General features: G+C 47.0%; 1 protein-coding gene across 2 annotated transcripts in view; it reads left to right on the top strand.

The window, feature by feature from the left end:
* The window catches only part of DENND6A (DENN domain containing 6A), a 1713534-nt gene that overhangs the window by 966252 nt on the left and 721474 nt on the right, over positions 1-25808 (top strand). For both annotated transcript variants that reach the window (XM_069643682.1, XM_069643681.1), the window contains exon 9: positions 10005-10060. In XM_069643682.1, the coding sequence (XP_069499783.1) occupies positions 10005-10060 (56 nt within the window). The remainder of the gene's footprint in view (positions 1-10004; positions 10061-25808) is intronic.

Raw genomic sequence — 25808 nt, 5'->3', positions numbered from 1 at the left:
TACCGAGGCTCTGGAGTCGTTGATTGCTGCCATGATGTCGGTGAGAGACAGCGTTTGGGCCGCGTCCCCCTTCGTAGACTCGTTATCCGCCCTGCTAGGTGGGTCCTGGAGGGCCGCCGGGGTGTTCGTCGTGTATTTATCTATTCTGTTTTGGGTCGCTCTACGGGGCTGATCCTTCCCCATTCTGATCCTATGGGGGTGGCACTGGATGCGGTCCCGTTGGATCGGAGGTTCCCACCTGGGGGGTCCTTAGGCCTTCGATCCGGTATTTGTGGCCTCCGGTGGATGGTCGACTGGTGGCCTTATCCCTGGTTCCCAGCGTGTTGCTTTGCCCTGTATCGGGCCTTGGCCTGCGCGGTCTGGCCTTATGTCCAATGTGACCCACCCCTGGGTTTGTTTTATCGTGTAGTTCAGGGGGTGGGGGGGGGGTGTGATTTTGCAGGCGGTGAGGGTGGCACCAGCCGGATGTGTCGGCGTGCTTACTCCGGCCGAGGTGGCAAGTTTGGGTCCAGGCGTCCGGAGGCGAGTCCTTGGCCTCTCACTCAGTGCGTGGCAGGTGCTTTTTCCCCCTGGTATTTGGGGTGGGCCCCTCCACTCTTCCAGTTATGCTGCGCTTCCTCTTAGGAGGGAGCCCCTAGTTGCGATGCCAGGAGTCAGGAGCAGTCCCCCAACGGGTCCGTTCCGACCCGCTGGTGTTCAGTCTTCATCGCCGGCCGCCCCCTCTTCCAGCCGCCACGAGTACCTCCCTCGATGTTTCTTCTCCACAGGCGGCCCCCAACCCAGGCGACCGGCCCGCGGCGGGGCCGGGGAGGGAGAGCACAGGGGGGGGGGGGAAGCAAGGAGGAGGCGGCCACGGGTCCAGTCGGGCGCCCCTCCGAGATCTGGATCAGGCGGTGGCTGTGGCGGCAGCGGCTGGAGTGGAGGCCCGGGGGGGGGGGGGGTGGGCAAGTCCTCACCTCTCAGCCCGCAGGGCGGCGACACTGGTTCTGCGGCAGCTGTCTCGGAAGCCTCGGGGGATCGATTGGCGAGCGCGGCGTAATTCCGACGGGGCTCCGATGGGCGCTGCCGATGACGGCGCTTCCTTCCCGCCGACTCTGTCACCGGCGGGACTTTCACACGGTGTAGGAGGCTCCGGCGGGCCCGATTTTCGCCGGGATTTTTCGGAGGGGATGCTGGTATATTCCCCTGCAGTAGTATGCAGTGCAAGTCGGCAGAAGGACCGAGGAAGCGGCAGGATTTTTAAGGATTTAGGCAGCCCTGGCGGAGCGACGCGGAGTTAGGTCCTCATCCGGTGCCCCCTGGTGGCGGACTCCAACTCGCAGCATTTTAATGGAGAATATGATGACTGACCATTCTTGTGGTACTGTCAACCAAGACAGTCCTGCGTTTGGGCGAGTTAGTTAAGGCAGCATTATTGGAGCGCATGTGCAACGTTGGCTATGACTTACATTTGAAGCATGCACCTTATGCTATATCCGTGCCTGCCGTTTTGAATGGAATCGGTAATGCTTTTGAACTGTTCTAAGACGTTGATGGAGCTTGCGTGGCGGTCGCCCCAGCGAGTCTATCTGCGCACCGTGATGCCGCGAGGCCAAATGATGACGTATTAATGATGGTGTGGAGCATGGTGATGTTCCGAATGCCGGGTTTTTGGGCGTTCTTAATCCAGGCATTCTGTTTCAAGAGCCGTTGGCTGTTTTCATGATTGCAGGAGGAACATAATATTAGAAAAGTGGCCCTAGCACCATGTCCTGACGCGATGACGTTTAGAGGAAAGGGTTTCCTAGATGGAATGAGGCACGATAAGCGGTATGTGGGATGAGATCATTCAGCATGAATATTTGGAAGGAACTTATGAAGCACTGACGTGGTACTTTGACAGTTACGAGGTACTGTTTTGTAACAACTTTGTTTTCCTGCATGGTTTTATTGAAGACATATTTTTAACTGGTGCAACATACAAAACATTCCATCTACTAACGTGGGAACATTTTCTGCAATGGACTGCATATATTTTTGTTTACTTCGTGTTGCTGCAGCCGTTATGCTATGTGAAATTCATGGACATTTTTGCTGTTTTGATGAAATTTATATTTGTTCATTTTATAATGGAATATAGATGCAGACAATATTTCTTGCTCTTTCCTGTTAAGCAAGTTATTGATATTGTTTGTGGATTTAGCAGATGTATTTTATGAAGTGTATACTACCATGTTTGTATGGAATGGTATGTTGTGCTAATATTTGAAAGGGTGACTGGGTGTTGTGAATGATTTCACTTGCTGTTTGAGAAAGTGTGGTTGTATGCATAGTAAAATATTCTCATAACAATAACCAACAAACTTCTGTGTAGTGTGGTGTATTGTGGTTATGGTTGTGATGTGTTGATGTAAATTGATGGTCTATCTGGATGTTAGTAAGTTACCTGTTGGTTGCGAGAGTGCACGGTTGTGCTCGGTGTGGCAGACCCTTGTCTCCAAGTGGCAGATGGAGTGGGAGGAAATAAGTGTTGATGGCTAAGAGTGTGGCAAGGAATGTATGCGCTTGCAGGTGGCAGCTGTGAGGCCCGGGAGTGGCAGTCCCGGGCAAGTGGTGAATTGTGTACTTGGTTGTGTTGAACGTTAGATACGTGAATGTGGTTGCGATGGTTGTATGGTTTTTACAGATGTGTAGGAGTGTGGAAATCTTGAATGTCTCTGAATGCCTGGTCTGTGGTATCTTGTTGTGTGTTCATTTGGAAGAGAGGGAGATGTGTAGCATTTATAGTATCTATCTGCACTGGGTGCACACTGTGCAGATAGTGGAATACAGTGATGTCATTTAGAATTATATGGGACACTAGTGTTCCAATAGCTACAGTTGGGATTACAGGATGGGAGAACCTAACTGAAGGGATGTTACCTATTTAGCTCCTGCTTTTTACTACTTAACTTGCCCTGTAATTTATAAATAAACGTACTTATACTTAAATCTCCGGTGTTATACCTGCTTCCTGCTGATATCCTCCATCCTCCAATACAACAGTAACTCTTCTGCGTCCCCAGGCATTTCTGTGAATGCCAATCCGACCGACTGAAAACCTCCGGTATAAGAGAGTCGATGATCAGGGCAGTGGTCGCGACTTGACCTTTGGTCCGATGGCTCTTACTAGGGGGTCACCTCGCATTCCACCCTTTCTGGACCTTTGTCCAAGTCGTGTGCTTCGGTTTTGGGGGAGGGGAGGGGGGGGGAGTTCCACAGAACCACCTGCAGGCGAATCAGATGAGGCTCCCTCACGCTTTTCAGTCGAATTGGGTCACAAGATCAAGTCGGCATCTTCGAGGTGATCAATCATCCGGGGAACCTCTTTGTAAGAGAATTGGAGAGCAGTCGGAAATAACCACTGACATCTGATGTGTTGGTCCCGCAGGAATATGGCCAAAGCCTCTGGGCTCTCCGTTTCTGAATCTTTGTCATTGCTAAGTCCTGGAGGATCTGAAGGGGGGGGTGGGCACTTGAAAGGTTAGGTCGTCTTGGGAGCGACTTATTGCCATAATGGCTTCTTTGGTCGTATAGAAGTGGTACCGGGTAGTGACATCTGGGGTGGAAATCGGATTCCATCCCCCGCCAGGTTTGGAGTCTGAGTACGGTCAAGGATGAGTTGGGATTTCTGCAGGTGAGGCAGAAGGGACTGAAACAAGTCTCCCACATGCTCTGCCAAGTTCCGGTCCAGGACTGAAGAGGGTGCCCCCGTATACTTAGGTTGTTTTGCGAGCTCTGTTTTCAAGATCTTCTTGTTTATGTTCCAGGGTCTTGTTCCTGTTGAGTAGGGTTTAGCATGTGCGCTGTACCTCCAGGAGCGTTGCCGAATGTTCTTGGGTCAGGTCTTCTAACTTCCCTACCCTCTGTTCCACCTCCACAACCCGATGCTCTGTCTGTTCAAGCTTTCCCACCTCCGGGTCGGGGGGGAGGTGGGGGCCTTCGGTTCTCCCGTGGCGTTGGGTTGATTATCCTGGGGTGGGCAACAAGTGGGGGGGGCTCCCTTCAATTTTCATGTCTGCTGCAGGAGAGAAGCACAGGCAGGCATAACCATCATCGCGCCCCCTGGTGGCCTGTCACTGCCACATCTTTTAGCAATAATAAGACTTTTACACTTTGATACTCAGTCAGCTGTCCAATTTGGACCTGTCGCTGAGTGTACACAGTACTTAAACATATGTAGGGGTGTGAAACAGGGGTCTGTTTTGGCACCACTCCTGTTTAACCTCTATGCTAAAGTCTTAGAATCTGAGTTGAATGCTACGCTTGCCGACGTTTCCATGATTGTTGGTGTACACATCCCAGAACTGAGCTACGCAGATGGTGCGGTCTTGGTAGTTAGGACACAAAAAGAGCACTGCAGGCTCAAATATTCCAAATTCATGGGATCAAGAGACGTAAAAGTTAATGCCAATACGTCCAAGCAATAACGATTGAGGGGGTGTGGGTGTCACCCTCTTCCTTTATTCAGAATAACATTAAACTCGGACAGGTGGACTAGTTCAGTTATTTCGGTGTGGCATTCACAAATAAATTGCAGGGGAGGGACCCACTTATCTAAACGAGCACAATCTGTGGGCAAGATATGTAGAGCCATTATTAGTACTGCAGACTTTTTAGGTTACCAGCCTATTGCAACAACTCTGCAAATCTATAGGACACAAACATGTGCGATAGCATCGTATGGTGCTGACATTTGGAGACACCTATTTCAATAAATTAAAGGACGATGCCTCTATTAGACGTCTCCTAGATCTCCTGCCCTCAGCCTTGCTTTTTGCCATGCATTCGGAACTGAACCATCTTTTTATAAGTGAGGAGTTGAGGTTAAGACTTATCTGCATGTGGTCAACACTATGGACTAATCCTGAAGCGGTTATGTTCTGTAACATTTTGAGTGATCTCATTGCAAGCGAAAAAACGCCCAGGATACCCTGGCTTAATTGTGCGCTTAAGGCTTTGCTGAAAGTGAACACTGGAGAACAGTTTAAAAACCAGAGAACTATCTCTAAAAACGATCCTGGTTTGATTAGTGGGGAATAAAAATGTATGTGGGATGCAGAGAGGAGGCAAAACAAACTGCTAGAACGGTCGAATAGAAAGCAGGCCATCATTTCTATAACAGGCCAAAGGATGGATTATTTGGACCAGATTGTTTCTCACAATGGTAGGGCCCTTATAACGCACTTTGGGTTTGGCTTCTTGGCAAATGGTAAGGTATTCAATTGGAGAATACACAACTCTCTCCAAAGATCTGCCTGCCCACACTTCTTGCAATTAGAGGAGGACACTAAGCACTTTATGCTCCTATGTAAGCCATACATGAAGACTATGCAAAATACCCTTTCCCCCCTATTTAGGCATGTGGGTATCGCCACCATTAGGTTAGCTTTGCAATACTTAATAGCTGCCACAGAGCCGACAGTCATTCTTGGCACTACAGCACTATATTTGTATTTCACTAATGCTGAGAAATGAATAGATGGGCCATTGGCCACATCCAGAAGTATGCGGTTTCACTTTTAAACTGTATATGTTGCGTCAATAGTTCTTGATGTATTTTATCAATGTATTTATGTCCTAATGTTTTAAATGTGAGGCACTTTTAAGGCTTGTGCCGCATAAAGTTTTATGAACAAGACTCACACCGCAAATATTAATGACACATCCCCCGCTTTCTGCCTCTGTTGACGTTCTTGGCAAAAGATCACAGGGAAACTCTATGCCAAATTCGCCTAGAGACCTCATTCCTTTAGCCATTCAGTACATTTGTCATGATTTTTCTCTCATATGAATCCTGGAATGGTGGTGTTTGCTCTGTTATTGGTGTTGTGAGAAATCTGAAGGTTTCCCTGGGTTATCTGTCATGCACGTGGCTAGGACACAGCCATCGTTTTTGGATCCAGTTTCTCGGGGTGGACCTGTGCGGGAGGATCACCTGGGTGAGGATCCTCGGGGAGTGGAAGTGGGACACCGGAGGGCGAGACGCAGTATCCCCTTCCCTGTAACACCTTTACCCCATCCTACCAGGTAGGATACTTAGGAACTCAACACCCACACCACTTTCCCAACACTAAGACTTTCTCACAGAGGGCTTACTGTAAGAGAAAACAGACTAACACCTGAGCCGTATACCTGCCATGTCCCAATACAATGTCAGGCAGGGTCAGGCACTTGCTGATCATCACACACACCTGACTTCCATCATGCTTCCCCAAACATGGATACAATTTGGAGCACGAAAACACACTCTGAGCGAGGCAAAGCACACAAGGAAGCAGTGTTAGGGAGAATTCTCTGTAAAGGCTAATTTCCCAAACCTTTTGAGTCCCCCAGCAGCTTTGCTGGATTTTTGGGGTTTATTTTGTTCTCCTGCTAAGAGTGAGACTCTTTTACTCCCACTCTTAGACATGATTTGAGGTGTTCCTTTATCTTTACATGTGTTTTATGGGCTATGGGGTCTTTTACTCCATAGGGTCTCATGTGTTTTTGATGTGGGTTACACAGCACCCTCCGTGCCATAAACCAGGGGTGTCGTAGCGACCCCCCAACATAGACTCCATACCCTGGGACTGACTACTGTCTCCCAGGGCATGTAAAGTCACCATTGGCTTTACTAGTCCCAAATTATGAACAGAAACCAGTACAAACCATCATATTGTGGACGTACTGGTCGGGGCAATTCGATTGCCCCGGGGTCTGTTGTTCGAGGGGGCACGTCTTTGGCTGGTGGCAGTGGATACTACTTTTTATATTCGACCGCGAATATATCTCTATGGGATTTTCCCATTGTTCGAGGCTACCAACTTTATTTAATTCTTATAGCCTCGAACATACCGCCGGTTTATTTAATTAATATTAATTCGCCGGTTGGTATTTTTTGCCAGGACTCTATTCTAAAATGGCGTTTGTGTTCTCTTCTGTGACTCCAACCCAAGTCGAGTCCTTTGTTCCACTTTTTGGCGGGCTTCTCTACAGAAGCCTCCAAAAGTGGTGCCACTCTGTCTGGGTACCACAGGGGGTGTGAGAGGGGGTTTAGGCACCCTGGACTGAGTTACCTTGGTAACTCAAGTCGCACTCTTGTGTGATTGGCCCAAGTGGTGAGCCGGCCGGCTCAACACTTAGCATGTTTGATTAACAGCTAGGCTGAATGAATGGGAGTTTGCTGCATTAAAGCGGGGCTTTGGGGACTAGAACTTCAGAAGTCGCCACAGGACCTAAGAATCCGAGGAGGGAGAAGCTGATCTGACCTGCAACGACGACACCACCGGTGGAACCCTGCTGAACCGTCTCACCACTTTTCCCAACGACAGAGGAGATCTCCAGTCCGGAGAGTCTTCTTCCTTTGACTGATGGGGATAACCAGTTTTGCCTTCTTTTCACCTTCCTGGAGCATCTTGTGGCCGCCTTGCCCGTGCCAATCACCCCGGCAACCGGAATACCACGGTTTACCACTACCGCGAAGAGAAGGGTAGTACCTTTTTAACCAAAGAACTCCGCGGCTGGTTTCTTCCCTGGCAGTGCAACGACCTTCATCTTTCCTCCACGGCGAGAGATCCTCTTCCTCTGGATGAAACACTGACTTGCACCCGCTGCCAGGAACAACTGCCCCCACTGGAGCTTCCTTCACACTTAAGGTACTGTGTCCCGCCTGGCTTCCCTTGCGACAGATCGTTCGGGGTGACAGTAAAGCCTCGACTTTCTAACCTGGGCTGGCCTGGGACAACCTAGCTAACTTTTCCTGACTTTAATTTCATCCTTTTTGTGTGAACTATCTACAAGACTCTTTGGGCATAACCCCACTGTGTGAACCTGGACCCCTTCTGGTTGCTCCCTCCAAGAGCTGGGCCTTGCAATTGACTTCCTTGCTCTCCAGTAGAACTCTGCCTATCCTGCCTTACTGTGGTTCTTTTAAAAGTATTGAAACTTGTGTGCTTCCATAACTCTGCCTTTTCCCCCTCCCTTTTTAAATAACTTATTAGAGTGCCATCTTATGTTAAGCGCTCACCTCTGTCTGAAAATAAGTGGTGTTTCTCACTAAGACTTGTCTAATAAGTAATTAGGGTTGTATATATATAATAGTGACTGTGTGCTGAATTTACTTACCTCTTTTGTGCTAGTGTAATCTACAAGTGTCTTTAAATAAATAATTATATACTTTTACACCAAAGCTCTGGTCAGTGTTTGCTTGTGCTACTGTGTCTCTGTACCTATTGTGTATACTCTATATACTGCTTAACTCTTCTTGAGGGAAGTCTGACTGTTCAGCCACAGCTACCAAGTGAATCTGTGTGGTACAGACTGCTACCAAGTGGGTTTACTGCCAAACACCTGTAGTCCTAAATCTTTTGCAGTGGTCCCTAAGGGAACTGCACAGGTTTCTGCCTAACAAGCAGCAGTTCCAAAATGGCAGTTTAATACAAGGCGTAAGATGGAACGACTGAAGAGGATTGCAAGGAGGGAAGTGCCCTTGACCTCTTCCACTACAAGGCAGTTACTTTCGGGAATAAGAAACGGAAGACTAGGAATGGAGGCTGTAGAAACCTGCATTGTGTCTCGGAGGTACCCGAGTTCTCCTGTGTTGATAGTCAAGGCTGGTATAATCGTTTGCTGCCGTGGTACTGTCCTTGGCTCCTACAGCAAAGCAGCACCAGTGTAGTCAGCACAGCTGGTGAGTTGGGGAGACTGATACTAGACCGGTCTGTGTTGAAGCCAAGGTTGCGAGCGGCAACACATTATATGAGTGACAAGCGAAGAGAACAGTGTATGTGGCAAGCAACTCAAACACAATTAAACCAGATGAGTGATTGAACTTTGAAGCCAAGATACGATACTGTAGACTGAGTGGTCCAGCTCCACATGGGTGCTCATTCGAAAGTCTGTTAGGTATCCAGCTTAAAGGTGTCAAATGTGATAGAGTTGTGAAATCAAAGTGGTCTTGTAATGGGCCAAGCAGAACCCTGTGCATATTTGAAAGTCTTCGATAACTGATGAAATCGTGTAGGAAAGTTGGTCCGAGCCCAGCTGAGGGAGATCAGCTAAAAGCATTTGGTTAAAGCAGGTTTGTTTTACGAACATTGTGTTTAAAAGGAATCTGAGCCTGACCGAGAGGGATCCGAGATCTGAACATGACCGAGGGGGATCCGGGGTGAACCGTGAGTCACCCGAGAAAGAATATCCTACGAACATTGTGAAAGAGTATCTAAGCCTGGCTGAGGTCGATCTTAGGTGAATAGTGAATCACCAGAGAAACTGAATGAACTGTGAAAAATCCTAAAGAGACAAGGAACGTATTGTTTGTTACATCAGGCCCTTTAAATCAAGAGACTTTGAAGGGCAAACAGACTTGGGCACGGAAGGCCCTAATGCTAATGTTTGAACTGCACCCTTGTGCTAGAGAAGCCAGAGTCTGTGCTTAGCTCGAGTGCACCGCATTCTCCTGTGCTGAAAACATGGGGAAGGGAGGTCAACAGCCTGAACATCCTGACATATCATTTTGTGAACACTTCTTTCTTTTTCGTAAAACATTGTTGCCCACACGATTTGTATTTGGAGGTAGGGATTGCCAATACGTTTATTAGTATAGGCCCTTTTATTTGATGGTCGTAGCTTACTTCCATCTGTAGATTTAGGATTAGATGGGCATTTTTTAAAACCCTTTTTGAAAGTTCAATAAACACCCTTGAACTGTAGTCCATTGTCTGTCTTACTCTTGATACCATCCCTTCCTTACAGTGTGTTAACATATTTTTATCCTGTAGTCTGGTAATGGTACTGATTTCTCTGACACTGTAATATATCTATCACATATCGCAACCAGTATTTCCAACAGCATTACCATTTGTTTGGTGTGTGAGAGAGAGAGGGAAGTGGGCAAACTGGCTGTTAACACTGTATTGAGTTTGGAAAAGATTAAACGTCGTCATTTGAAATGCCTTTACAATTCTGTTGACCAAGTGAACAGCATATCTTTTTTCTCTTTTCAGACAGATGCTCTAATATCTATCACTTTGCCTACTGTTCATGAAGTGGATCTTTTTAGGTAAACACGTTCATTTCTATGTATGACATTTACTTTTTTGTTTTTTCCAGCATAGTGCATGTTTCTATTCGGCACAGCCTTGTAAAATAGAAGGTTGTGGTGTATGCAATGTGAAATTTGACTGCTCGGACTACTAAAGGATTGTCCAACCTCTAGACACACTTAGGTACACACCCAATGTGAAATCTCACAACTGTCTTAGAGAAAAGAAATTCTTGGGTGCTATGCATGATATGGAAAATGTGAAGGCGTATACTTCAAATGAGAGGGTTTTGGCATTTCAGTAGGCTTTTCTTTTATCAAGTTATAAAGTTTAAAACCTAAATTAGGTAATGACGTTTTGTAAAGTTGAATACATTTAACACATACAATGGCTTTAAAAATGGGCCAATTCATAATGCTCAGAGGCCAATGGAGATTGGGATCATAGAGTGGTTGAACATTTGAGATTGGTAAAATTGTCGATAGGATGGATGGCTTAGAGTAAAACCATTAAAACTGCTCAAAGGGAGACTGGAAATGGTATCTGTTTCAGTAAAAGGCGAACATGCTCAGTCCTAAACACCCCAACTAACCATAGATGTATTAAACTACACACTAGGTCCTCACTCCACTGTGCTTAATCTTAATGGGTTCTGTAGTTCCTAGTACGTGATTTACATTAGTTATGTGTTACAGGAGCATTGTTTCAGATAATGACTTACATACAGCCCAAAACAGTCTTTAATCACAATACATAAATTATATCTGTCCTATGCGCCAACCACAATGATTCTTTAATATGAACACATTTTCTCATTGTGTAATCAACTATTTGTTTAATTGTCTGTTCAAATAGTCCTATTCAGCCATTGCCAACACGTGTTTCAACCTTAAACACATTGGTCTTCTTCAGGGCTTAAAAATGAAATAAATTAAATTATAGATTCAAAATACCTAATACCAAGTCAAAGATTATTTTAGGGTTTCGTATCATCAACCCAACATTTATCCATGTTTTTACGTACACACTGTGACCTTCCTTTCTGATACCATTATCCCTTACTCACACAAATAGATCCTGCCATGCACAAGTTCATTCCACAGTTCTCAAGATGCAACCACCTAGTGCCATCATAAGAAAACCTAATTTTATGATCTGAATTGAGGCCTTTCAGAACAGTTCTATACTTACAGATCATTCTCGCCTCTAGTCTCTGAAGCTCCTTCTGTATGCGACCATCTCTGGGGTTTTTCTCAGCAGAAGGAAAGTCAAAGTGTGTATGTAATAACATGGATTAATGTTGGTTTGATGATAACAACCCCTAAGATTATCTTTACTTTGTATTAGGCAAATGCGATGCGAGGGAGAATGCTATGCTGATAAGCATATGGACCAATGGGTTCAAATATTGCGAGAACCATGTGTCCGCCAACAAGACTGAACAAGTAAAAGAACCTGCTTTGCCCCATTTTAGTTTTGTATTCTAATTTAGGGGTAAAAGCAAAGGCCTGGACATGGAAATGGTAAATATAAATTATTGGAATACTGTGCTTGAATAATTGAGACACCCAATAAGAATATGGATGCGGGCTGTCTCCATAAATACAAAAGTGAATGAGTAATTTGCATTATTGCTATTTTAGGTTAAGGTGATACATATACGGTTTATAATACAGAAACATTCAAAGTTTGGTTGTGCTAAGAGAACTGAAGAAATATTGAAGCGAGTTCAGCGCGAAAGACCGCTTGTATGCAAATGGCACTTGCTGTCTGGCGTCCAGTCCCCTATAAACTGAAGGGTGGAAGCAAAATGGCACCCTTCTGAGTACCGCGTTTAGTGCTTAAGAGATGGTGACACCTGGCAGTTAAGCCGGTAAGTGTTATTTGTGCAGATTATCGTGGCTATAAGGGCTTTTTTGGTATAGATAATTGGTCAAGTGTACCGTGAGGTTGAAGGCTTTACAGACAAGCTGTTGATATATGTTTTGGTTAGGAAAGTGTTGGCTTTTGGGAGAAGTTAGCGGATGCGCTAAAAATCTTTTTTGTTTAGGAATATATGTGCTGGGATTTAACTCTCTCAATGGGGGCATTTATCTGAAGACGAGCGCAGAGCCAGTAGGTAAGTCTGCATAATATTTATGTAACATGAAGGAACAGCCCTCCCAATTGTTGAAGGGTCTTTATGACCATTAATTGAGAGCCCCGAATTTGAGATGTGACTTTATATGGACAACAAGGATATCGATAGGACAAATACCACAGGTTATTCTATGTCTTGAATATATCAAATGAGGTTGATGGAACATATGGATGAATTTAGAACTTTGAACATAGAGAGTATCTCTGCAATGTGGAACTTATATAGATACGTGATTGATGGAATATGAAGGGTTATTTCCCATATTGCATTTCTTGTCAGACTGAATTGAAACTACAAGAAAGTTAGAGTACAAGATACACACGCGATTGGAAGCTTTGATCATGGACAGCTTAACGGTAATTGATAGGGCCCAATGTTTGATAGAAAATATATTTGGGGGTCATGCACTAATTCGGTGTACATACCTAATTCTTTGATAAACGCTAGATATTTACGTGTTGAGTGAGTTGGTGGAGGTCACACCGGTGAACGTAAAGCTATCATTGGGAAGGAAAGTCCTTCTAATGCAGAGGGAGTTAAATTTGAATAGCAGATGAGATTTTGTATAAGTTTGATTATGTAATGATGACATTGATGTCTTATAGGTATGTTTAATTTTTCCACTCTATCTGCTAATGTTACACCCTCCGACGCGAAACATTACTGGTTGGCTGACGGTCTGTATATATTGTTTATGTAAATGTGTTTTGTATTTTACTAAGTCAGAGATTTTTCCACTGACAGATGCTACCCATGAACCCGCAGAGCTACACAGGCTTTTATGGTCTCCCATTCGTGTGCGTTATCTGGGCGTAGACATACCGCGGAAAACGAAGAATGTCAGCTCCCTTATCTATGCAACCATTGCAGATACACTCTGTGCCAAGCTTGAGAGGTGGTGCTCACTCTCTCTCACTCATGGGTAGGATGGCCCTGCTCAAAATCCTCATATTGCCCAAGGTGTTTTATCTGTTCGCCACTGTCCCTGTGTTGCCGGGCAGAGCCTTTTTCTACAGAATTCAAGGAGCATGCACAGCATTTATCTGGAATGGACAGCCTAGGGTGAGCTGGAGCAGACTCACTCGATCGTACCCACAGGGAGGTTTGTCCGCCCCAGACTTTGAACTATACTATCTCGCAGCACAGGCACATTACACTAAGAAGGGAATCGGAGTGCCCCACACAACGACCGAAACACAAACGATGGGCCCCTTAATGCTTCTGCATGAGGCGGCAGCAGCTAAATCCAGGCATGACAACACAATTAACCCTGCGCTAGTGACCTGCTCGGCCTGGACTAGGATGAACCTCTCCACACACAAGGTTTTATATCGCCCAAACATGCTGCTATGGGAAGCTCACTTCTCCATCATGGGGTCTGGCATGGATTCACATGCTCATGAATATTCCCCGTCGTCAGGCTGGGAATCATCGGTAATGAAAAAATCAGTTTTGCTTCTGAACTGTCTTTCTACTAATAACCAATCACTGGTCTCTGGGTCATACTGCCCCAGCCAATGACTGCCCTCTACCAAAGCCCCTCCTCTGGCAGTTATCTTCAGATTTTTACTGCACGTTCAAGTGTTGGGAGTCCTCGAGCTATAGCTCTCAAGCTTTTACTGCATTTTGCGTTTTTTCGAAGAGTTTACTTACATTTTCAGTCAATTGAGCCTCAAGCTCCTCTGATTCTACTTCCGATCAACGGAGACCCGTGATGGAATTTGTCTACGCCGCTCAAGGGTGAACTTTCATCGCGTTTCCACTTCTTGGAGGATTCCGGAAGATCTTTGAGGCCCACACCGCGTGGTCCTGGCCCAGGACAAGGGAACCACGGCACCAGGATCCAAGCTGTTCAGGAGCTGCCCTGGATGCGGATTGCAGAATGTCTTCAAGGAAGAGGAGCACTCCCAGTGCCTCTACTGCCTTCACGACGACAAATCGCACGTGGAAAAGGACTGTGCATTCTGTCAGAACATGTAAGACCGGACAATGAGGGATCGTTGTACCCGACTCACCAACTGGCTGGAGGGGACTAGCCCAGCAGCAGGTGAGAAGAAGTCCGAGCGGTCTTCTGAGAACTTTGAGGGCACTCAGGCGACAGGGGCCCAACAAAAGGCAAAGCACTGCGAGTCCGCGGGCACCGGGAGCGCCGATGGTTCGGGCTCCTTGGCTGCCAGACAGTGCGCGATCTCACCGGCGCCATCAACACGAGCCAATGCTCTGGCTCGATGAAGAGGAAGTCGGAGAACCTGGGTAATCTTCAGGAGAAGCCCCGGTCGATCCCGACGGAGACAGCCGGGGGGGAGCGAGGCAGCAACCCTCCCCCTCAGGTAAAGGCCTCAGGCGCACCCAAGGTGGTGAAGGCCCTGATTCACCCGGCAAAGGCCTCTATTGAAGGAGTCGTGGTGGCCCTGGCGAAGCCTATGGAGGATTCCCCAGTGGAGACGACTTCCGGGCCTAGAGATTCCCTGCCACCCCAGAGGGAATCCTCTTTTCAGTGAAACCCGGGTGGAGAAAGAGGGGGGGCCACGGTAGCCGTAACGGACACGGATGCCACCTCTGAGGATGAGCTGGCGAGCGTCCAAAGGATCCTGTTCGAGGAGGCCAGGGCCCACGGGAAGTATCTCAACGAGGCTGACGAAGAGAGCAATGGAGGGGCCGAGGAGGAAGACCCCACCTCCCAGCCATCGTGCCTGTTGCAGCCGTTGCCTTTACCACAGGACAATTCAGGAGCAATCTTGATGGCTATACAGACCCTTTGTACGGAGATGAGGACAAGGTTGCCCTTACCCCCTGCGGACGACCCAGCGGCGCCTGGACCGTCGGGGAGCCCACCGAACAAGCTGTGGCAAACTCATCTTCCTCCTCCCTTCCAGGCTTCACCTCCACCCCCCCCACCGAGGGACAAGACGGAAACGGAGACGGCCACGACGGGGACGGACGACGGTGGTAACGACGGGACGGATTTCCCATCACCCTCTTCCCGGGCCTCCCACCCTCATGACGAAATTCGCTCCTTCCACGCCATGATCGCCAGGGCATCGGAGCTCTTCCAGCTCTGGCCTGAGGAGCAGAAGGAGGAGGATTTCCTCTACCAATGACAGGAGGCCAAGAGGAAGACTGTCCTCTCAGTCCCATTGCTGGATGACATCTGGGACGAAGGGCTGGCGCTACTGAAGAACCCGTCCACGGCTCCTGCTTAGAGGGATCGGTACGAGAAGAAGTACCGGGTCCCGAACTCCGCCCCTGTGTGCCTCAGAGCACAACCGTCCCCGGATTCAGTGGTCTCCATAGCAGCCAAGAAGAAATCGGCGGGGTCGGCGGCATCAACTTCCACTTCCCCACTGGGCGGCGAGGGGAAGATGCTGGACGCCATGGGACGACGGGTCATCTCGTCGGCAGCGACCATTAAAGCAGCCAACGCCCTCGCGATCGTGGCACACTACAACAGGGAGCTGTGGTTCAAGATCGCTCCCCTTCTGGACTTGCTTCCAGACGACAAGAGGGCGGAGGCTCTGGAAATCCTACAGGAAGGCGAGGTGGCTTTGGACCTCGCAATCACGGTGGCCACAGACATCGCTGACACCGGCTTTCGCCAGATGGGCAACAGCATTTGCCTTCGCTGGCGCGGTTGGCTCAAGGCCACCGATTTCCGTCAGGACGTGCAGAACAGGGTACTGGACATGCCCTTCGACGGGAACAACCTGTTCGGCAAGGCAGTGGACGATTCACTGCAGGCTGTCAAGGCGGGCACCGAGAAGGCCTGGGCCTTGGGTTCTCCAACGATGACGGCCGCCCTTTGGGACCTCCGGAGGTAAGTCGCAAGGGGCCTCCAAAGGATTTGACGGCGGTTCCACGTCGTACCGCCAAGCGGCCTGCCGCGACAAAACAAGATTGAACCAGCCGTGACATCGGACTCCCACCCGAGCACCGCAGTGGGAGGCTGGCTGGCGAATTTCATCAGTGTGTGGGAGTCCATCTCCACCGACAGTTAGGTGCTGGATGTCCTGGCCCACGGGCACACTCTGAAATTCCAAAGAAGGTTTCCCAGTCTACCACCCGTGGCCAGGAAAGAAAACCACGTGCCACAGCTGCTTCTGGAGGTATGAGCTAAGAAAGGGAGCCATAGAACTCATCCCAAAGAGGCTCTGGGGCTCCTGTGTATACTCGCGGTACTTCCTCATCCAAAAGAAGACCGGCGGTTGGCTACCCATTCTGGTCCTTCGCCACCTCAACAAATACATCAATTCCCAGAAGTTCCAGATGGTCACCCTTCAGCATGTGCTGGGACAGCTGGAGGAGGGTGATTTCCTGTCGTCGCTGGACTTGGAGGACAAATACCTGCACATCCCCATACTCAAAGGACACAAAGTTCCTGCAATTCGTGGTCCAAGGGGGACACTATCAATTCAAGGCCCTGCCCTTTAGGTTGAAGTCGTCACCAAGGGTGTTCAAGTGCCCGGCACCGGTGGCGGTGCGGCTGCGCCTGCAGCGGATCCATGTATACCCCTATCTGGACGATTGGCTCATCCGAGCAAAGTCAAGAGAACTCGCCATCGATCACACAGCGAAGACTGTCCCGCCTACTCACGGAACTGGGATTCTCGATCAACTTCGCAAAGTCCCACCTGGTACCGTCGCAGAATGCCCTGTTCCTGGGAGCCGGACTCGACACAGTGGCGCGGTTGGCTTCTCCGTCGGAGGAGAGGACGAAAGCCATCCTGGGCAAGGTACTACGGCTGTTGGCCATGGAAGTGGCCAGGGTGAGGTCCAACAAGTCCCTGCTCGGAATGATGTCGTTGTGTATCTACTTCGTGCGCCTGTGCAGGTTGCGGATGCGGCCACTGCAGGAGTTCCTCGACGCCCATTGGGTGCAGGCGGCGGGCAGCTTCGAAGACAGGATCCCCCTCAACGAGTCTTTCCGACAAGCGATCCGGTGGTGGGGCACCCGCGTGCATCTAGCGGCAGGCATGGACTTCCAGACCCCGGCACATTAGGAAACGGTGACAACGGACTCCTCCCTGGAAGAATGGGGAGCGCACACTGGAGATCTCCATGCAAGAGGCCTTTGGCTCCCGGAGGAGAGGTCACTACACATCAACATCCTGGAGCTCCGAGAAGTGTTCTGGGACCTCGGGGTCGTTCCTTACCACCTTGCCCTTGAGGGACGGAAGGGTCTTCACTGACAACACCACCGCGATGTTCTACATCAGGAAGCAGGGGGGGCACCAGATCCCCAGCCCTATCCAAGGAAGCGCAGGATCTGTGGCACTGGGCCGTTGCCCAAGGGATGTTCCTGCTACGCTTCCATCTGGCAGGAATAAAGAACACCATAGCCGACTCACTCAGAAGGGAGCTGCGCCCGTGCCACGAGTGGGAGCTTCGGCAGGATCAAGTGGATCTCCTATTCAGACGATGGGGCAATCCCCAGATAGACCTTTTTGCAACGGCGACGAACGCCAAGTGCCGGAGGTTCGCCAGCAGGTTTTCCCCAGCCAGGGAGCATGGCCGATGCCTTCAGCGTCCCCCCCCCCCCCGTCAAACTACAGACTGACGCGGATCTTCTTGCAAGGGAAGGAGGCGCTATCCTCCATCACGACCCGGGATCGCTGAACCTGCAAGCCTGGCTCCTGCAGCACTAGAGTTCGGAGGGTAGGATATACCGGCGGACTGCAAGGAAGTGCTTGCAAAGGCCAGGGTGTCCTTGACTCTCAAGTGCTATGGACACAAATGGAAGAGGTTCTCTGTCTGGTGCCATGCACAGAAGATTAACCCTCTGCGGATTACGGCCCCTTAAGTGCTGCCGTACTTGCTGTCGCTGGCCAAGGCGGGGCTGGCGCACGCCTCCATCAAAATCATCTGGCGGCGATCTCCCGCTACACCAGAAGGGGCAGTCGTTGCTGTGGTCTCACCTCCGGGTGAAGGAGTTCATGAAAGGACTGTTCCGCTCGTTCCCGCCGGTGAAGGCTCCAGCCCCGGCGTGGGAGCTCAACATGGTGCTGACCAGGCACATGGGACCACCATTTGAGCCTCTGCATTCGGCACTGTTGAAGTTCCTATCGTGGAAGACAGCCTTTCTTGTGGCCATCACCTCTGCACCACGAGTGGGAGAGATCCAGGCCCTCTCCTGTAAACCTCCATACCTGACATTCCACGAGACGAGCGTAGTGCTGAGGATGCACCCCTCCTTCATGCCCAAGGTGCCATCGGACTTCCATCTCAACAAGCCCTTGGTGTTACCCGTTTTATTCCCATCACCATTGTCGCCGGCTGAGAGGAGTTTGCACTCGCTAGATGTGGCTAGAGTGCTGAAGTTCTACGTGGACCGCACAAAGAGTCTTCGGAGGACATCACAGCGGTTTGTGAACTTTGGACCTGTGAACCAAGGGAAGGCCCTCTCGAAGGCTTCCATTTCCAGATGGCTCTCCGGCTGCATCATGCACTATCACCGGTTGGCAAACCGACCATTGCCCGGCCATCCGAGAGCCCATTCAACCAGAGCGATCGCTGCTACCACGGCGTTCATGTCTGGTGTGCCCCTGCTGGACATCTGCAGGGCTGCTACGTGGAGGTCGACACACACCTTCACGAGATTCTACTCCGTCGACCGGGATTCCAGGGAGGAGTCCAGAGTCGACCAGGCAGTGCTGCGCAACCTGTTTGCTTGAAGGGGAGCTTGTTAAAGAGGTAAGAGATGCTTAATGTTGAGTTGTTGAAATGCTTAATGTTGAGCCTTGCCACCTTCTGTGGTTGTGCATGTGTGTACTGCTATGTATTCTTGTATTCATGAGCTTGTGAATCCATGCCAGACCCCATGCTGGAGAAGGAACAAGTTAGTTACCTGTAACTGTTGTTCTCCAGCATGGGTCTGGCATGGATTCACATGCGAACCCTCCCTCCAACCCCTCTGCGGCTCTTCACTTGGTCCTACTGCCACTTTACGTGCTACCAAATCTGAAGATGGCTGCTAGAGGAGGGGCTTAGGGGGCAGTATGACCCAGAGACCAGTGATTGGTTATTAGTAGAAAGACAGTTTAGAGACGAAACTAAAACTGATTTTTTTCTTTACCGAGGATTCCCAGCCTGACGACAGGGAATATTCATGAGCATGTGAATCCATGCCAGACCCATGCTGGAGAACAGTTACAGGTAAGTAACTTGTCCCTACCTCCCACCCACGCTAGACAAAACCCTAGCCACACACTGGAGAGATGAGGGAATACTCTGGTTTGGGGACCTGTTTATCAATAAACTCTTTATTAGCTGGGAGGAGATCACCAGGATCATAGGGGGTAACCCACTCCAAATACAGTACTTGAGACTCGGCTCGGCTATGGCAGAAGTATGGGCTATGTTTCCTGAGGAACCGCAGGCACATCCAGGATTGGGTTACATGTTTGCAGGCAACGTAACTAAAACCTCCATCTCACCATTATACAAAATCATGCAATCCATCAGAAGCACCCTAGCACTAGGGGATGAGGAGAAATGGGAAATTGACCTGGGCGTACTCATAACAGATCACCAGTGGGCTAAATTATGTGCACTGACGAGGAATATCTCACAGAATTCGTGCTATCACTTTATACACTACAAGGTCCTTCACAGGACCTATTACACCCCTGCCAGGATCAAAAGAATATACCTGTGTTAGGCAGAAACCTGTGCAGTTCCCTTAGGGAACACTGCAAAAGATTTAGGACTACAGGTGGTAGCAGTAAACCCACTTGGTAGCAGTCTGTACCACCCAGATTTACCTGGTAGCTGTGGCTGAGCAGTCAGACTTCTCTCAAGAAGAGTTAGGCAGTATGCAAAGTATACACAATAGGCACTCAGACACACCAATACAAGCAAACACCGACCAGAGCTTTGGTATCAAAGTATATCATTATTTATTTAAAAACACACTGAAACACTCCAGCACTCTTGTTGTAAAATATTCTAAACACAGTTACTATTGTAATATATACACCCCTTGTTCCTTATCAGATAAGTCTTAGTAAAATACCACTTATTTTCATACAGAGGTGAGCGCTTGACTAGATAGCACTCCAATAAGTTTTTGAAAAAGGGAGGGAAAAAGACAGAATATGGAAAGGTACACCACTCTAAGATTCAGGAACACTGTTAGCAAGGCAGAAGAGCAAAAGTCACTGATGAGCCAAAGTCCAAAGGCTGGGCCCACTCTTAGAGAGAGCAGAGCACAAATGCGCCCAAGATCACACAGTTACACTAGGCTTAGAAAGTCTTGCAGGGAGTTCAAAAAGAGTTTAGAGGCGCTCAGGAAAGTTTAGCCAGGCTAACCCAGGTTCGAAAGCCGGGGGCTAAATCTACCCCGTACAGTCGGTAGCAAGGGAAGCCAGGCGGGACACGGTACCTTAAGTGGGAAGGATCCTCCAGCGGTGGCAGTTGTTCCTGGCAGTGGGTGCAAGTCACGTCGTCGTCCAGGGGAAGAGAAGATCTCGACTTGGAGGAAAGATGAAGGTCGTTGCACTGCCAGGGAAGAAACCGGCCGCTGAGTTTTCCGGTTAAAGGTGGTACCTTTTGTTCGCGGTCGTGGTAAAACGTGGTATCCCGGTTGCCGGGGTGCTTGGCACAGGCAAGGCGGCCACGAGGTACGTCGGGAAGGCGAAAAGACGGTGAAACTGGTTATCCCCACCAGTCAAAGGAAGAACACTCTCCGGCGGGAGATCTCCTCTGTCGTTGGGAAAAGTGGTGAGATGGTCCAGCAGGGCTCCACCGGTGGTGTCATCGTGGCAGGTCGGCTCAGCTTCTCCCTCGTCGGATTCTTGGGTCCTGTGGCGACTTCTGAAGTTCCAGTCCTCAAAGCCCTGCTTTTATGCAGAAAACCCCCATTCACTCAGCCTAGCTGTTGCTCAAACATGCTAAGTGGTGAGCCGGCCGGCTCACCACTTGGGCCAATCAGGACGGAGTGCGACTTGAGTTGCCTAGGCAACTCAGTCCAGGGTGCCTAAATCCCCCTCCACCCCTCCTAAGTACCCCAGACAGAGTGGCACCACTTTGGAGGGCTTCTGTGGAGAAGCCCGCCAAAAAGTGGAACAAAGGGCTCGACTTGGGTTGGAGTCACAGAAGAGAACACAAACGCCATTTTAGAATTAAGTTTTGGCAAAAAACACCAACCGGAGAATTAATATTAATTAAATAAACCGGCGGTATGTTCGAGGCTACCGTAAATAATTAAATAAAGGTAGTAGCCTAAAACAATGGGAAATCCCATAGGAAAATATTCGCGGTTGAATATAAAAAGTAGTATCCACTGCCACCAGCCAAAACTCGATCAGGGGGGATGGAGACGTGCCCCCTCGACTAACAGACCCCGGGGCAATTGAATTGCCCCAGCCAGTACGTCCACAATATGATGGTTTGTACTGGTTATGTTCAGAATTTAAGACTAGTAAAGTCAATGGTGACTTTACATGCCCTAGAAGACAGTAGTCAGTCCCAGGGTATGGAGTCTATACTGGGGGATCACTATGACACCCCTGTGTTACTGCACTGAGGGTGCTGTGTAAAACACATCACAAAAACACATGAAGCCCTATGGGGTAAAAGACCCCATAGCCCATTAAACACATCTAGATTCAAAGAAACACACTCAAATCATGCCCAAGAGTGAGGGTAAAAGAGTTTCACTCTTGGCAGGAGAAAAAAATAAACCCCAAAAATCCAGCAAAGCTGCTGGGGGACTCACTAGGTTAGGAAATTCAGCCTAAACAGAGAATTCTCCCTAACAACCCCACTGCAGATGGTAAATGTCCCAGATGCGGGAGCGAAGAGGACGGGTTGTTTCACATGTGGCATGCACGTGTCAGTCCAATTACTGGGCAGGAGCATGCAAAGCAGTTGACACAATGGCAGGTCATCCGTTGGTGCGTCACCCTGGTATATGCATGCGTGGCACTGTGAATGAGATGAATCCCACATGGCGTAGATTGCTCAATCTTTGCTTGCTACTAGCAAAAAGGGCTGTTTTGATGCGCTGGAAGTGTAAAGGACCACCAACGGAAGCAGATTGGGAGAGAGATATGACATGGGCTAATGGCTGTGAGGAGGTATACTCCGGCCTACTATCCAGCTATACCCAGCCCAGAGACATATGGGGCAGATACAGAAAATACTAACCCGCTAAATGTATAGAAGAAACAAATATGGAGGAATTGTAATGATGTATCCAAGTGTACCCAAGAGTTGTGAATGTAACATTGATACCATAACAACTGGTTCATTATGTAGCGATGTTATGTCTGTGTAAGTTAAATAAAGTTTTTTAAAAAGTGTTTTGTATTTTTGTATAATGAATAAAAATGTAATTTTGAATCTACTTTTTTTTTATGTTTAAGCCCTGAAGAAGACATGTGTTAAAGGTCGAAACAAGTGTTGGCGATGGCAGAATATAACGATTTGAACTGACAAATAGTTGATTATACAATGAGAAAATGTGTTCATATTAGAGAATCTTGGTGTTTGGCGCATAGGGCGGATATAATTTATGTATGGTGCTTAATCAGAAGTTTATTCATCTACTGTTGGACAATGACAGTTGAGGACATACGAACATTACAGCAAACTGTAGTATGTATCCATGTACTAGAACGGTGGGCTTGTTAAAGGATTCATTTTAGAAAATAGATGCAAGTTGATGAAAAAGGACACTGTAAGATTAAAATATTTGACATAAAATTAGTTGGACACATTGGCACAATTTTTCAGAGTTGTGATATAGTGATTTAGTACTTCTGCCTATGTAAAGAGGCTAACCTTTTCCAAGTGTAGAGAATTACCTTGTTGGCACATTATCATCTACATTAAGATGTACACAAGTGTGTAATTGGCCAATCCTACTAAATGAGAATTTCCATTGCTACGGGACTCTTTAAAATGAATCAACAAAATAAGCCACACTTAAGCTGCAATTTACTAACATGACTGCTAAATGCACTGGTCGGTTGGTAAAGAGCTTTTTGCATATTGTTTTCCACAACCCAATTTAATAGGTGATGTAAAATATGATTGCACAATCAGTTGCTCTGAAGTGTATTTATGTGCAACATAAATTTTGTACTTCTGCAGATGTCAGTAACCCCAACCAGTTAAGCGCACACCCATCCTGGACAATAAACGTAGTAACCGGAATCCTGAAGTCCTATAGTCGGGACAATTACATTAATCAGAACCATGCAAGTAAATCCCTGGAGGCAAGACAGACTTACACATGGTCATGTCATTGCCTCAAATTGAAACAATTGGTTATGTGATGTACTGGTGCTCTGAAGCAAAATGTTTCTGACTGTTGCACTTTGCAAAACACCAAAACGTTTAAATAAATGTCTCTATTAGAAACAGCTCTTATGTGTACAGTCTGAAGAAACTCCTGTGTAGTCATTAGTTCATTGAACATTTGTCCCCAATCCAGTCCCCCTTCTTCTTCCTCCCCCGATTCTCTTGTCTCCTCAAAATCTCTATTTCAGCCATCCCCCAGCGTTGCGCATCCCCAGCCCAGTATTGCACAGTTACATGTCTTTACATCGAATATTTTCCATCGAAACATATCCAATGAAAAATTATTCATCGAAACACCATTGAAACAGTTAAAAGTGCATATCCATAGAAACCTAAGCATCGACAATGTCTGGAGGTTCGATGAACACACATAACATAAGAGTAAAGCCCCCTATGTAAGCACGTCATGCAAAGTGACAGTTGCTACTAACTATGCTTTCAGGTTTACCTATTTTCTGGTGAGAGGATCGAAAGGATAACAAATCACCTCAGTAAACATCATTAAACAAAAACATTGGTAAGCGATTCATTTCTCATGAAAACTGTACCCCTATCGAAATGTTAAACCACCATTGCTATCGTAAACATATTGTATAATATAACTTTTTCATTTTCTAGTGAATCAAAATGACTGAATTTATATTGTTCATAGTCTCTAAAATGGAGAAAAAAAACTGGCTTTCAGGGGTTATACATATAACCAAGAAAAGCAAGTGAATGAACGAATATATTGGAAGTGTTCAGAGTGTTTTAAAAACAAATGCAAAGGAAGAGCAATCACTCGCGGTGAGAAGGTGATTCATCAAATAGAGCACAATCATTTACCTGATGGCACTAAGATTATGATAAAAAAAAAAACAATCAGCCAGATCAAAAAGAGAGCAAATGAGAATGTGGAAGAGGCAAGTGGATCAGTTGTTAAACACGTTTGCGCTAAACTACGGTTTCATGTAGCTGCTTAAATGCCACAAATGAAAACACTACAAAGTCAAATAAGCAAACAAAGACAATTGAAAAGCACATTTCCAAAAGTGCCCGAAAAGTATGCATAAATTGAAATACCACTGGAGTTACAAATCACAGAAAAAAATGACAACTTTTTACTGTTAAATAAAAATATACATGATCAAAAATTAATATTTGGTACTTCACGTAACATCAAATACCTAAAAAATTCTCAAATCTGGCATGTGGATGCAACATTCAAGGGATGCCCCAAACTATTCAGCCAATTCTATAGCATTCCTGGAATGATTGATTAGTCTCTTATCCCTCTAATATATGTCCTGATGCCAAACAAAACCTAGGATATGTACAAAATCATTTTTAAGTTTATTCGGGACAATATTTCCTCCCCATTCACCCCAAATCATGGTACTAGATTATGAATTACAACAAATCAAGGCATTTACAGAAATGTTTCAATCATGCAAAGTACAAGGCTGTTTTCTTCATTTCACGCAAACAATCTGGAGAAAAATACAAAACATTGGAATGCAATCAAGATATATTGACGATTTACAATTTCAACATAACATTAAATTATTGTTCTCATTAACATTTGTACATCTTGATCATGTGGAGAATTATTACAAACATTTAACAGAATCGGAGTTTGTCAAAGACCATGAACAATACCTCAAATCACTATTAGATTACTTTGATAGTGCTTGGATTGGACAATTAACAAGAAATGGGACGAGAAGGAGAGCACGATATGATAAACTATGCAACTGTTACGCTTCGGTATTAGAGGGACATGCCAGAACAAACAACAACGTAGAAGGGTGGCACAAAGACTGAATCAGTCTTTTAAAACGCATAATCCAGCATTGTGGAGTTTTTTAGGACACTTAAAAATTGAACTATCGAATCAAGAAATGCAGGTAGCACAAATAATATTGAAAGATAACCCAGAAACAAAGGAAAAGGTACAGAAACACAGAAGAAAGGCTGATACAGTGCATACTTGATTTTATAAAAAGTAGACAAATTAACGTACTTAAACAGTGTGGCATTTAATATAAAATGTTAAATTGACCAAAAGAACTTACCAAATCTAATGGAATCCGCAGACATATTCACGAAGTAAAGGACAGATCAGTCAGAATCCACGGGAAAACAATTAAACATTTGCCAAATTGCAAAAATCCAAGAAATGGAAACTAATACCCATGAAAAAATACTGCATCCAAAGACAAAAAAAACACTTTCCAGGAAATATCCACAAGGAAATCTGAAAATGGAACCCAAACATCCACAGGAAATCCTATGAAAACAAAGTCAAAATATACGATGAATCCACATGTAAATCCATTGAAGAA

Source organism: Ambystoma mexicanum, chromosome 2p (genome assembly GCF_040938575.1).
Source record: "Ambystoma mexicanum isolate Mex_15411 chromosome 2p, UKY_AmexF1_1, whole genome shotgun sequence".
NCBI classification, from domain to species: domain Eukaryota; kingdom Metazoa; phylum Chordata; class Amphibia; order Caudata; family Ambystomatidae; genus Ambystoma; species Ambystoma mexicanum.
Note: the sequence above shows the minus strand (reverse complement) of the source record. Positions and strands in the feature narration are given on the sequence as shown.